Consider the following 14,325-nt stretch of genomic DNA (forward strand, 5'->3'; position numbering starts at 1 on the left):
AATTAAAAAAAAGGGATGGCCACAGCTCAAACACTGCTAATAGCTGCCATGAGAGTATGTAAACCCAGTGCCTCAAGACCTCTTCTTAGTTTTTCAAAAGAAGCAAAAAACCCCAACTGTTTTGTGAAATAACTCCATTTCAAGATGTAGGCAATTCTAAAAAAAAAAAAAAAAAAAATTTAAATATTTTGCCAGTCAACTTATTTGGGTAACAAATTTAGTTCATGAGGAGTCTGACCTTTGAACTAGGTAGGCATAAGACACTTTTTATAACTTTCATATGTGCCAAACTCTTTTCATACCCCTCTACATACATTAATACATTTAAACCCATGACCACTCATGTTATGGTCCCCCTTTTACAGATAAGAAAACTGAATCCCAAGAAGGTTAAGTCATTTGTCTGAGATCATACAGCTTGTTAAATTCCAGACCTATGAATTCAGGTATTTTTTTAAAATATATATATTTTATTGATTTTGTACAGAGAAGAAGGGAGAGAGATAGTTAGAAACATCGATGAGTGAGAGTCATCGATCAGCTGTCTCTTGCACACCCCCTACTGGGGATATGCCTGCAACCAAGGTACATGCCCTTGATCGGAATCGAACCCGGGACCCTTCAGTCCCCAAGCCGACGCTCTATCCATTGAGCCAAACCGGTCTCGGCAGGTATTTTTTTTTTGCTCTAGCTGATAACAATAATTTCTCTCTCCATAGTCCCTCTCGGCTTTTATATTCTCTGGTTTTATACCAATATAAAAATAGAAAGTATTTTCTTCTCATTTAAGTCATGAAGGAAGAGTTCATAGGAAACAGTGAAGATAATTAACAGTGTATTCTACATGCAAAAATGCAATGTGAAAATATTGTGAATCCTTTAACCTTGACCTACAGAAGAGACTTTGATCCAGCCTGCCTGTGCTCAGAGGATAGCATATGAGTCACACATGTTTTCTAGAACATAATGACTAACTGAATAAACAGCTTCTATTGTATAAGCATCACTCAGCTGGCTGCCTACTTTCCTATTCAGGTACTAGCACAACTGTGTGAAAACAAATGCAACCAAATCCTTTATTCCAGGAATTTTAAGATAACTAGCATTTTGAACTAACAGCATTCAAAAAACTACCGTGTTTCCCCAAAAATAAGACATCCTCCGAAAATAAGACCTACTTACAGGTTTCCTTCTGAGTGAAATATAAGGCATCCCCCTGAAAATAAGGCCCCCCTAGGCTAAACATGAGAGATTTGGTCCACTGATTCTGAAAGAAATGGAGTCACAAGAAATTCACCAAGAAATTCAAGAATTGGATTGTTATGATGATGTTCCAGAAGATGATGACATGATTGTCATTGAATAAATGAGTAAATTATGATGCTGTAGGATTCACAGTTTGTCTGGTTTGTATTGACAACTACCGTACTACCATACCGTATACAGGTAATAAATTTCCTTTATTTTCATTTAACAATAAATGTGTACCATATTCTTATTCATGGAAAAATAAGACATCCCCTGAAAATAAAACCTAGCACATCTTTGGGAGCAAAAATTAATATAAGACACTGTCTTATTTTCGGGGAAACAGGCTATGCAGAACAATACCTTACACTAGTTCGCTCCTACTGCCATCGAGATGGCTCTATCTGATTTAAAAAGTGTTCCCCGTGGCAAACCCCTCCTCAAAGCTCAATTAAGATGCTGCAGGACATATAAATACCCTAAATATTACTCTCTGAGCCCAATGAATTTATTATTTAATAGAATTATGGGCACAACTTAATTGTTACTATCCACAATAGCATGTGCTCTTTCACATGGTTTTGCCTTATTCTTCAGATTTCAGCCCTGTAAAAAAAATGTACAGTCCATGGAGAGAGGATCTTAAGTATTCTGTTCATCATGTATCACCAACTGCTGCAATACTGCCTCAGACAGAACAAATGCCCCTATATATGAAGGTTTGCAGCAAAGATAAACCACATCGATGGTGGAGGTGCAGGGGACATTCAGAAAAGCAATTTCCTGAAGAAGACATTTAGTGCGAACACGGAAGTAGTCTTGCCATGCAATGACTATGTTCAGTGTCACTGGCCGTTACAATTCTGCTTAAGATGACTGAGAGCTCCCAATCTTCAAACTGCTTAGAAATGTCTTCCATACACTCTGAAGCCTCTTTATCTCACTTGGAAATGATTATCTAACCCTACTCATGGTCGCTGCTAGTAAAACATTGTGAATGTTCAGTATGATGCAGACTACTTTCTGAAGTAAAAATAAATAATCAGCTCCTTTCAACAACAGTACACACTACTCCACAATGGGAAGTCGGGGAATTTCCAGGATGATTTCTTGGGCAATGGACAAGTTTGAAGTCCCCCAGGGAATGGAGGTCACATAGGAACAGCCATGTTTCCATGCCCTGTATCTCACTGAGTAAGCCGGGAGAGTTTTGATGAGTTTCAGATTGTTCAGTGCTATTCTGCCACAATTCTGATTCTATATCCTTTGAACTACCTGCCAAGTGTGCCAGATTTATGAGTTTGGCTCCTCAATTTGATACCCTAAATACAGAGCATAAATAAAAGCTAATCAGCATCTTTTCATACCAATAAAAAGCATTGCTACAGGGCAAGGGGGGGGGGATATATGCCCCCTGCTTAGTGGTGATGGTGCTGTATTCTATTGTAGAATGGAGAATCCATTTCTTCATGTTTGTAGCAATTGGGAAAGCTCACAGAGTAATAACATATAATTTCATTAAGAATACAAGGTGATAAGGACACATATGTAATACCTTAATCAATAAGGAAAAAAAAAGAATACAAGGTGATCTGGATTTGCTAAGTGCTAAAGTAGTCTTGAAAGTTATATTAAGTTTTCTGTTACTCCATTCTCTTCAAGGTAAATAGAAATGAAAGGTAAAGGAACCTTACTATTTTCTTAAGTGATCCTCCCTTTGCCAGAAAAGCACAAGAACTGTTAGCAAATTGTTGCAAATTACAGGCATTGTTCTTTCAAAATGCCAGTTACCAACATCCCACTAATCTGTGGGGTTTCAGAGGAAAAGGGAGACATAACAGGAGAGTACTTTTTTTTTTTTTTTTTTCCCTGAAAGCAATGCAACCTTAATGCTATGCACTCTACACAATAAAAAGAAGTGTTTCTATTGAGGAAGACAATAAATTTACATGTCATCATCTTCTACTTTGAGGCTTCAAATGTCAGACTTGTTCTACACCTGAACGTGAATCGGGTGGTAAAAGAGATTATGCAGAAGTATCAACAATAGCAATTTTAGGGATATATTATTTCCATGGTATTCGATCCTGCCTAAAATCGAGAGGCGCCTGGCCTGGGATTATGAGTTCACTGGAAAGCTGAATGAAATAATTTGGAAAAAGATCATGTCATTGAATATTGCCTTGGAAACACCAAGGAGAAGCTGTAAATGCATGCCATGAACAGTCCGAGGCTACCAAGGTTAGAGCCCCTCCCTGCAAAAGTGGCCCAGAGGATGACTTTCAGGTTTTATAGCACCTCAGCCTGCAACAGTCCATGGGGAACATGAAGCACTGTATTTATGAGCACACATGCTTCTGAAACAACATGATAGAAAGGACTATATTTTAATGCAACTCAATTAAAAAAGAGAGGGAAAAGATGAGACTTTTCCTTTAACTACCCCCCAATTTTTATTTTATTTTATTTATTTTTTATTTACATTTTTAGTTTTAAAAATACAGAGAAGCACTAACTCAATTAAATCATATTGCTCAGTGATATTTTCAGTGCAAAACTGGAATACCACCGCAAACTAGGTTATTTTTTTCATTGTTTTGGCTTCCATGCCATTGCATTTATTATAAAAATAGCTCCACTTTCACTCTTCTTGAGAAGGGAGAGAATTCATGTGATCATATCAGAAAACCGGGTTTAAGGGATGAAGTAAAATAATGCATCCAAACATTTCTGAAACAGATAAAATGTTAGAAGATGAATTATTTCTTGTTTCTAAAAGTCTAATTTATAGTACCAATTCATCTTATACCTTCCTCACACTCCTTTATTACAATATTTCTTCTTTTTTAAATTTATCCTCACCTGAGGTTATTTTCCATTAATTTTCAGAGAGAGTGGGGGGAAGAGAAGAGAGGAAGAGAGAGAAGAGAAAGAGAAAAAGAGAGAAAGTAGAGAAACATCAACTTGAGAGAGACATATCAATTGGTTACCTCCTGCACACCCAAACCAAGGCTGGGGATCGACCCACATACCAGGTACATGCCCTTGACAAGGAACAGAACCTGTGATCCTTCAGTGCAAGGGCCTACTCTCTAACCACTGTACCATGCTGGACAGGGCAGAGTAGGGACATTGTTGAGGACATGTACACTTTCAAAGTGACCATGAGCAACATTTTTTTTTTTTTTTCATATTACTCAGCCAAGAACTCAGTATTCATGATTCGTCAGGAATTAAAGGAGACAGGACTGAAATCTGGCCAGGTCTGGCCTGACATAAGATGGATACTGATGGTCATTAAGTAAATGACTATGATATGACCACTGTTGGTAAAAAGAGGGGTGTGTGTTTTGTAATCTTAAGATAGAAAGCAATGTTTTGCTTTGTATTGTGTATTCACACATGGCTGGTGGGGAGTGTGAGGGAAGCCTGTGCCCTGTATTTCACGGAGTAGCAGGGAGGGTGTTTGCTGAGTTCCAGATCGCCTTTCCTGAGGGGAGCCCAGGCCTTTCAGAGCTTTCATTAACGATCCATTTGTTCCTAAGACACATGTTTATTAAGTGCAGGTAAGTACTATATGACGCCCCCATGCTCCAGTGGAGTTCATGAGGAACTCTCCTGCAGTACTCATGATTGGAATTACACATCTGATCTGGAAGTTTTTGTTCACAGCATGAATGCACATATAACAAACCAGACACACAATTGAAATCAGGCAAAAATCTGATTATTAGCACATGAAAGAAGGCCGCACACTCTTAATTCTACGGAAGGGTTCCTTCGCCACAAATCCACCACTGCACTTCTGACTCTCAGGGGGTGGCGAGATGTGGGTTGAAGAATTCTTGAGTCTCTTTCCTCACTGAAAGTATACAGTGCCCAGGTTTGAATTTGGAAAGCTAGTTTATACAATCAACAAAAGAAATTTTGCAATGTCTGGCAAATGCACTATATGGATGTCATGGTGCATATTTAAATGGAAAAATTATTTCTTAATTCAGATGAATCACCAGGATTCCTGGAACTCCAGAACACAAAAGCAACAATTAAAATCTCTACTGCTATACAGACTTTTGCTACTTTGGAAAATATTCATTTGGCCAGAAATATCATCATAGTTTCATTCAGGATTAGAAATAGTTGTGGTTTTTTTAATCATTTGTTCATTAGAAAAGAATCTACCTTGACTATTATAAAGCATATCAGGATCATATCCAGTTATAAATAGAAATTGCAATACTAGTATTATCTTATCGTCTTTATAATTTTAAAATTAACAAAACAGTAAATAAATGAGTCATTTTCTAGGAAAATATGTAGCCAAGAGTTCCTTTTAGTACAATGCTTGTCTTAATTAAACGTGTGTCAGTAAACTTTATGAAAATAATAGCAGTTTATGAAATATTATTATTTATAAAATATGTACCCTAAAATAAAAAAGTTAAACTGAATACTGTCTAACTTTCATAAAAATTAAAGGATGCAAAAAAGTGAGGTTATAAAATAGTTGAACCCAGAGGAAACTTTTGCAATGAGCAATTTATTTCCTAATAATTTCTGGAAAGCAGAAATTATTAGGAAATAAGAATTACCAAAAAGACTACTAGATTGTTAAGAATTACCAAAAAGACTACTAGACTAGAATAATTTAGTTTCACCAAAAACAATTTTATCTATTGTCTCCCTTAACCTCAAAGCTATGATAGTAAATACATCCTTAAAAAAACATTTAAAACACTTAAAATAACTTTAATAATGTTCTTAAATTGCAATCAATTTCCGCAGGCCTAACTTACATTTTTTTAAAAATTGTTATCAATTATGCACTGCGGTTGCAGAGGACACCAGTGTTTCATATTCTGCTTCACTTTCTACCTTGACTTCAGTAACTTTACCTCAAGAAAAGACCATTCTCCTCATAATTTGTTAAAACTATGATGTTTAATCTGCTCATATTGGTTTATTTTCAACAGTTCAGAAATAATAAGAAAATGAGTGAAAATATTTTTTGCCAAGTAAAAATGTTAGTTTGGGAAAAGACATAAAATACATAAATAAACTGAAAATATACTTCCATCAAAGATTAACAGATAGAGGATTCCTATCATAACACATGAGCAACCAAGAATCATCTCACAAGGAAAAGAGGAATCCTCCATAAATGAAAAACAAGTAGTCAATAAATATATGAAAAGCTGTTTATCTTCCAATAGAAATTATGTTAAGTGTAGGTATTTTTTATGAAGAAATTAATAAAAAAAAAATTTAAAATATTGACAAAATGTGCTGTTGGGAAGAGTATGCAGAAACAGAAACTTATGCACCATCATCAGATTTATAAATTTAAACGTTTACCACTTTTTCAAGAACTATTTAGCAAAAAATAAGTATAAATGCTTTAGTCATTTCACTTCTAAGGATATAACTTACTAATCATTCTGAAATGCTTATTGAGAAATCTACTGATACTTTTCATACAGTGCAAAAAATACATAAAAATATATACAAGAATGCTTATTTCACATTGTTTAAAATTAAAAATGAAAACCAATCGGTAGATTAAATAAATATATATGCAGCATTGGGATGTAATACTAGGAAGTTTTGACAAGGACCTATTTTTATTTGTTTGCGTATGGTCCATTTATGAAGCTCCATGATGGCAGATCATTGATCTAAGTTCACACTTACGCATCTCAGTGTCACAAAACACGCTGAACGTGGAACCAGGACCAGATTTCTATAACAATTCTGCAGTCATAATTTGTCACTAAAATACTTCTCTAAAAATTTCATCACATTTCATGCCTTGTTTTCCCCAAGACATTTATAAGGGGTTAAAGGATGCAGGGGGGGAGTCTGTTGCCTTTTTAACACACTAGGTATAAACAAGTTCAAGAACAAAAGCTTATGCACAAAATGAGTCACATCTATCAGGAGTCACCATGTGGAGGCCTTGCTGCCATTAAGCTGTACAGGTTCCACAGGAAAGCAGACCGCTGGTCACTCCTCCTTTACACACTCCACCCCTGGCTTTAGTCACAAAGGATGATTCAAAGGAAAAGATACTACTTCACTAAAATTACATCTGGAAGGCACTGTAAATTACAACATTTAAATTTATAAGAATATAAAAAATTATATTTATTGAGCTTTCACCTGTACTTTTCTAAGAAGGGCCCATTTTACCTAGAATAATTTATAAACATAGGAATTTACTATTATTGAAGCAGATTTCTTCATTTTACCTGTTATAAATCAAGGTATCTTGACTTACCAATTTTATTTGACCCAGAATATGTTCTGGTTGTGTTTTCATTAGCTTCCTTTGTTAGAGTTACCTTAACAAGACCAGCTTAGAATGAACACTAATAATGATAACTGAAATTTATAGTCTCATGAGGGAAAATGACAATTTGCAAGAGGTAAAAAAATAAGGAAAACTAAATATTAACAAGTCAATTGGTCAAAAGAACTTCTCATAAGAAGAGCACTGTTGTATATAAACTCTATGCGAATGCTTGACCTAAATGTCCCTTCTCCATGTTCAGGTTATGGACTGCTTAAGAAAGATAAAAGGCCAATTTTGGAGAAGGACTTTATCAAAACCTTTATGAAGGAAATTTGTGTCTTTTCCATATAAAGTTATTCTTGGATTAAGACCCTGCAATATCCACATGCATACCATCCTTTAAAAGTAATTAGATGGTGATAATCCATTAAAGATTAAAAGTTCCTTTCTTGAAAAAATTATATTCATTTTTCAGGCAGTCTTTGTTTAGTGCCTCACTGTGCCAACCAAAACCTGTGTGTATTGATATGGTGACCTCCCTTTACATGGTTTTGTGCTACCTGGCATCAGGACACAGTTCCAATATGCATACATTTCAGCTAACATGCTTCTGAATGCAGTGAGTGCTGACTGTATCCTGTCTAGTCTTCTGGGTTTCACACAAAAGCCATGGATGTTATGAGATCAGGTTACAAGTTGCCTGAGGGCAAAATTTTATCTAACAGTTCCAGACCTATCACCCTAATGCCTGTACTGATCTTTGTTTTGTTGAGGACTGCGAAAACTTGAACAAGAAAAGACAACAATAAAACTATGGTGTTTTTTTTTTTGTTTTTTTTTTTTTGCAGTTCAATAGATTGGTTTCAGGTAATATTTTTTAAAGGATAGCTGACATACAATTTTGAGCTGTGTTCTGACCTGATTATTTTCATAGAATCGATGCAGATAATTGTCTGATAACAACCTAATGTTGTAATGCTGGTTTGCAAAGACAGTGGGTTACATTTTAGTGCCAGGTAGAGTTAGTACATACCTCAAAGCCAGGACTCAGAGGAGTCTTAGAGATGAAGTTGTAAAAGCAAAACAGGCAAAGGAGCAGAATAAAGGGAGGAAAAAAAACACAAAAAAATATATAGTGTTATTGAAGGAAAGCAATGCATATTACTCAATAATGTTTTATATAGGTTTGTTTTCATGAAAAAGCAAACTGTTATACTAATTAGTCTTTGTGGCAACACACACAGCTGGGTTGGAAATTACTTTTTAACATTTCAATAGAATTATAGACACAAACTCAAGATTGCAAAAACAATTTACAGTTGTGAGCTGGTAAAGGTAAAAAAAATAAAACACAAAATACTGCTTGCCATGGTGTGAGTGATGACAGATGGTTCTTTCACCTTGTTGAAAATAAATTATAGACAGAAGCATTTTTGACCTTTAGGTTAAAGATTAGATTTTCTTCACAATAATTTATCCCCTCTATGGGAAAAGGAAGAAAAATGTTATCAAAGTAATCAAATGTTACACTATTGCTTTCTGCCTACTGGCAAGAATAAGTCGGTGGTTTACAATCCTGGAAATTCCAATACGGGTTTAGAGTTATAATGAGAGAAACATGCCACATGCATTCTTTGTTCACCTTAGAGTCTTTGTTGCATATCATTGTTTTTTGTCTGATTTCATTCAAGGTTGAAATATAATTCAAAAGTGAAAAACTATTCTGAATGCTTTTATGAGGAGAAGGAATATCGATGAAAAACATAAGAAAAATCTTGGTTAAATAGTCAACACATATCTGGTAATTTATAATGAATATGTTCTTTTTCATCGCTGTTCCTTCAAGCCTTTTTGAGAGCACCATCTTTTAACTAAAAAACAAATCAAAACTAAAATAGAGTTGACTCTTTTTCATAACAAATATGCATGATTGGTGTGGCTCAGAGGTTGAGCATCAACCTATGTACTAGGAGGCCACAGTTTGATTCCTGGTTAGGGCACATGCCTGGGTTGCAGCTCTGTCCCTAGTGGGGATAAGGCAGGAAGGAGCTGATCAATGTGTCTTTCTCATCATTGATGTTTCTACCTCCTTTTCCCTTCCTCTCTGAAATCAATAAAAATATATATATTTTAAAAATGTGTGACTGTGTTTTGCAAACAGTAGTATTTCTGGTGTTGAATAAACTTCTGCACTTTGAGGAAAAACTATTAGATTTTTTTATCTTTAGGCTCCTTTATAACTACATACATGATGTAAAGTACATTTTCAAGTTTATTGGCTATTTTTTTTGGTAAAGTGTTCAAATATTATGCCTATACAGAATGGATTTGTCTGTCTTCTAGAGATTTTTAAAATACATTCTAATTTAGTTTTTTATAGTATACTAGGGGCCCAGTGCCCTCTCACAGTCCGGGACCCCTCAGAAGATGTTTGCCTGCCAGCTTAGGCCTGCTCCCAGGAAGCAGGCCTAAGTCAGCAGGCGGAAATCCCCCGAGGGGTCCTTAGCACTGCTGCCATTGCTGCACTTGACAGCTATGAGACCTGCTTCTGGCTCACGGGTGCTCCCCCTGTGGGAGCACACTGACCACCTATATTAAATGTCTGCCCCCTTGTGGTTAGTGCACATCATAGCGACTGGTCCTTCCTCCTTTCAGTAGATTTGCATATTAGGGTTTTATTATATAGGATATATTGTACATTAAAAACCCTCTCATTTTGTGACTTGCTTAATGGCATTTCTTCTTAGTCTCTGGCTTGCTCGATGGTATATTTCAATAAAAATAACTTCCTAATTCTAATAATGTTCAATTTATCAATCTTTTCCTCTTGCCAATAGTAATTTGAGTCCTGTTTAAAATAGCCCTTTCTACTCCAAATTCTTATGGTTGTATTGGTACATATGTTTCTATTGGTCCCAAAATTATTTGTTGAAAAGAGCATCATTTTTCTCACAATAGTGGTACCTTGTCATAAATTAGTTGACCTGTATAACCATGTTGTTTCTGGATTCTCTCTAACCTATTTCATTCATTTATTTTTCTGTTCTTATGTAATACCACATTACCTTAACTGTGGCTTTATTAAATGCTGTGAAACTCTACAACATCAGGGATTCTTAAACTCAGCAGTACTGATATTTTAAGCCTAGTACTTCTTGTTGGGGGGGAAGGAGGGGAGACTGTCCTGCCCATTGACCACTCAGTAATGTCCTTCTTTCTGACACAGTGGCCCTCAAAATCCTGATTTCATTAGGTGCTCTTGGGTACCTTTAAATATTGTTGTACTCTTTGTTATATTTTACTCAGCTTTTATAATTGTCCTTTGCAAGGCAGCTGATCTGATACAAGCTTCTTCATACAGTCTTTTTGATAAGGCTGTCTTGCATAGCATGGTGTCAAATGACTTTAACTTTTCTCATATACCAGAAGAATAATTGTAAATAAAAAAATGAGCAAAGCATAACGAAATGACAAGATCCTTTAATCCTAAATTCTCTTCTGCAACTGTCTAAAAGTCTCTAAAATTGGTATAATCTCAATATGTCTATTTATATGTAATGATAAAATTTATTAGTGAGTCCAACTTAAGGATCTGCTGCATTTTTCTTGTTATTTTCTAATATTGGTGATCATTTACAAAATGATATACACCTCAACTTAGCTATCTGCCATAAATTGACTACATTTTGGATTAAAAGATGAACTGCTTTATGGTTAGTATAATTAATACAGTTTACTGCCAAAGTTGATGAGAAATAGAGCTTGTCATATAACCTGTGTTGTTATCCTCTCTTCCTATGTTAGCAACATGATTGAAATTGGAAATTCAATTTTTGTGCCAAAATGGACAAATTAATGAGATTACCCATATCTTCATCTGCATGTGAAATGGAGATTTTGTAGTCAAAACAGTGAATCAAGTAGGGAAGAGAAAAATCATTTCTTACATTTGAGAGAAATCTATATACCAATCATGGCCAACTTGCAATATGGGTGATCTGGTGGCATTAATGAACAATGCCATTATCCTTTTAAATAATAGAAAATATCCCTTATGGTACATAAAAACTAATAGGTTTAACTGTTATTGCCATAATATTACCTGTGACTAAGCACGCACTACGAATTTTAGACCATAGTTACAGGCCTTTCTCATCTTGCCTAGGGATAAAAAGGGACATACTCACTGTACTCCAAGCATGCCCGGGTAAAGCAGGGTAGTTTTGCCCTATAAAAAGGAGCCAAGGCAAGGCCCACACAACTGGGAAATCCATTGTCTCCTCAAGGCGAGCCAACGCTTCCTCTTCTCTCAGGAATTGGATAAAAAGAGACATAAATGCCCCCATGAGGGTACCATGGGCTCTCATGCACGGAACACAATTCTGAGAGCCATTGTGTCAGTGTCACACACTATTCCCAGAGGCATTTCTCATTGAAAGTTACCTGCAGGGCATTTCATACAAGTTTATGAACATTTATGATCATATTTTTCAAAGCATCTCATGGCCCATAAGTATCTGATTTGATCACAATTTTATAAGCATTCTTGACAGACATGTTAAAGTACGATTTTTAATAGAATACTTTAAATATATAGTTAAGCATTCTACTATAAAAATTTGCATTCAGTAATAAAACACTAGTGATTTCAACATTTGTTGTAAAATATAATTTGGAATTAGGCATCTCAAAGAATTAAATAATTATTTAATTTGGTTAGATAGGCAATTTAATAATGTGGTTTAAAACATGAAAACCTGTGTTAAAGACTACAGGTAGTCCTCGGGTAACGTCGGACTCAACAAACGTCCTTTCATGGTTATGTCGCCATCTCCCATTTATTTACAAAAAAAAAAAAGTTCCGTCATTTCAACATATGTACATACATGTTTTATGTTTTTTATTGTTTACTGTATTTCCCACAAGTAAAGGTCAGGGGTTTTTATCTTTCTTTAAATTTTTTTTTGTTGTTTCACTTCATTACTGCTGTATATGTGCTTCATATTGAGTGACGTAGGTGCTTACATAGGTGAGTTCCACCTTATGGTGAAAATTGCATTACGTCACGCCATAGGAACAGATCTCCGATGTAACTGGAAGACCTACTGTATAGTTGTGTAATCTAAACTACAGTTATATATAAATTATATATTTATACATATATGCATGCATATGATAATTTAAATGTATAATTTAATCCACACTTATAAAATTTAACTTCTATATGTGATGTTTTGAAGTATTTATATATGTCTATATATCTATAAACACCTACATGTGTATATGTTATAAAAAGTTGGCTTAGATTTAAAAGAAGAATCTTCAGCATTAATCATCTAGATCCTAATCTATTCTAATGATGAATGACTTTAGAGCTTTAAATTTCTTATGAGATATTAAATAATTTTTAAAAAACTTTTTCTGGTAAAACTGAAAACAAAACACAATTAATTTATAAGTTTATTTCTTAAGCTTGTTTATAAATGTCTATCCTGTAAACAGTATGACGCTCAGTGACTATCCTTAAAAGCAAAAGTTGCTATTGTAACTTGTAAAATCACAACCTACAAAAATTCAAACTAAATCAAGAAACTTCAGATTTTGGAAAGTGACATGAAAAGTTATTTGAAAAAATAGCCGAAACCGGTTTGGCTCAGTGGTAGAGCGTCGGCCTGCGGACTGAAAGGTCCCAGGTTCGATTCCGGACAAGGGCATGTATCTTGGTTGAGGGCACATTCCCAGTCGGGGGTGGGCAAGAGGCAGCTGGTCGATGTTTCTCTCTCATCGATGTTTCTAACTCTCTATCCCTCTCAATTCCTCTCTGTGTAAAATCAATAAAAAAATATATTTTAAAAAAAAGTTATTTGAAAAAATAAATAGCTTTTGCCCTAACCAGGTGGCTTAGTTGTTTGGAACATCATCCTGTATAACAAAAGGTGTGGGTTCGATCCCTGTTCGGGAGCATGTGCAGGAGGCAACCCACTGTTTCTCTTTCACATCAATGTTTCTCTCTGTGTCTTTCTTCCTCTATCTCTCAAATCAACAAAAATGTACAATTGGGTGAGGATGAAAAAAAAAGTAAATAGTTTTTGATGGGCATCTTACTGTAAGAACATCACTATTTCCAATTAATACAAGTTTATGGAGCAATATATAGTCACACACATACATTCTGAATGTTACCAAATAGAATACATTCTTCTTGTTATTGGTGGAATTTAGTACCCGCGTTCTCCCAAAACAGAGTATAAAATTGGCTTAATTATCAAAATGAGCATTCAATTGAGTTATATGTCTCGTTTAGGCTGTAACAAATTAAAGTGATATAGAGATCACAACAAATATGTTTCAAAAGAGAAGCTAATTAATAAAACTTTCTAGGTGTCTTAAATATGTATCACCATTCTCCACTCCAATAAGGATTTACTTAATCTAAAACTATAGTTATTTTTAATTTCTTTAATTAAATTTTACATCAGCTAGATTATAAAGAGTTCTTGCAAAATCCATTTGGAGATGGAATAGGTGTGGGAAATTTAAAGCCTCACACGATTAACTAATTTCAGGGGGGGAAAATTCTTACTTTAAATAATTCACATAATTACCACAATTTGTATTTTGTTTTCAATGCTTGAAAAAATCAAATTTAATTTTCCTAAAGAATAATATTTAAGCCATGTCAATGGATTATATGTTTTAGAGCTAATGGAATGCTTTAATGTGTTAAGTGCTATTTTTCTTACAGCATTTGTCAATGGTGTCCTTCTGACCATACACTGGAATGT

The 14,325-nt window shown here is 34.9% G+C and overlaps 1 protein-coding gene across 2 annotated transcripts in view; it reads right to left on the reverse strand.

Moving 5' to 3' along the window:
- Positions 1–14,325, reverse strand: part of PRKD1 (protein kinase D1) — a 290,502-nt gene that overhangs the window by 64,653 nt on the left and 211,524 nt on the right. Inside the window, exon 5 of one of the 2 annotated variants that reach the window (XM_084874186.1) lies at positions 8,574–8,597. The exons of the other annotated variant lie outside the window; for it this stretch is intronic. Within the exon in view, the coding sequence (XP_084730312.1) occupies positions 8,574–8,597 (24 nt within the window). The remainder of the gene's footprint in view (positions 1–8,573; positions 8,598–14,325) is intronic. 2 annotated transcript variants of the gene reach the window in all.

The sequence above is a fragment of the Pipistrellus hanaki genome (assembly GCF_964339955.1).
Source record: "Pipistrellus hanaki genome assembly, chromosome: 1".
Classification (NCBI taxonomy): domain Eukaryota; kingdom Metazoa; phylum Chordata; class Mammalia; order Chiroptera; family Vespertilionidae; genus Pipistrellus; species Pipistrellus hanaki.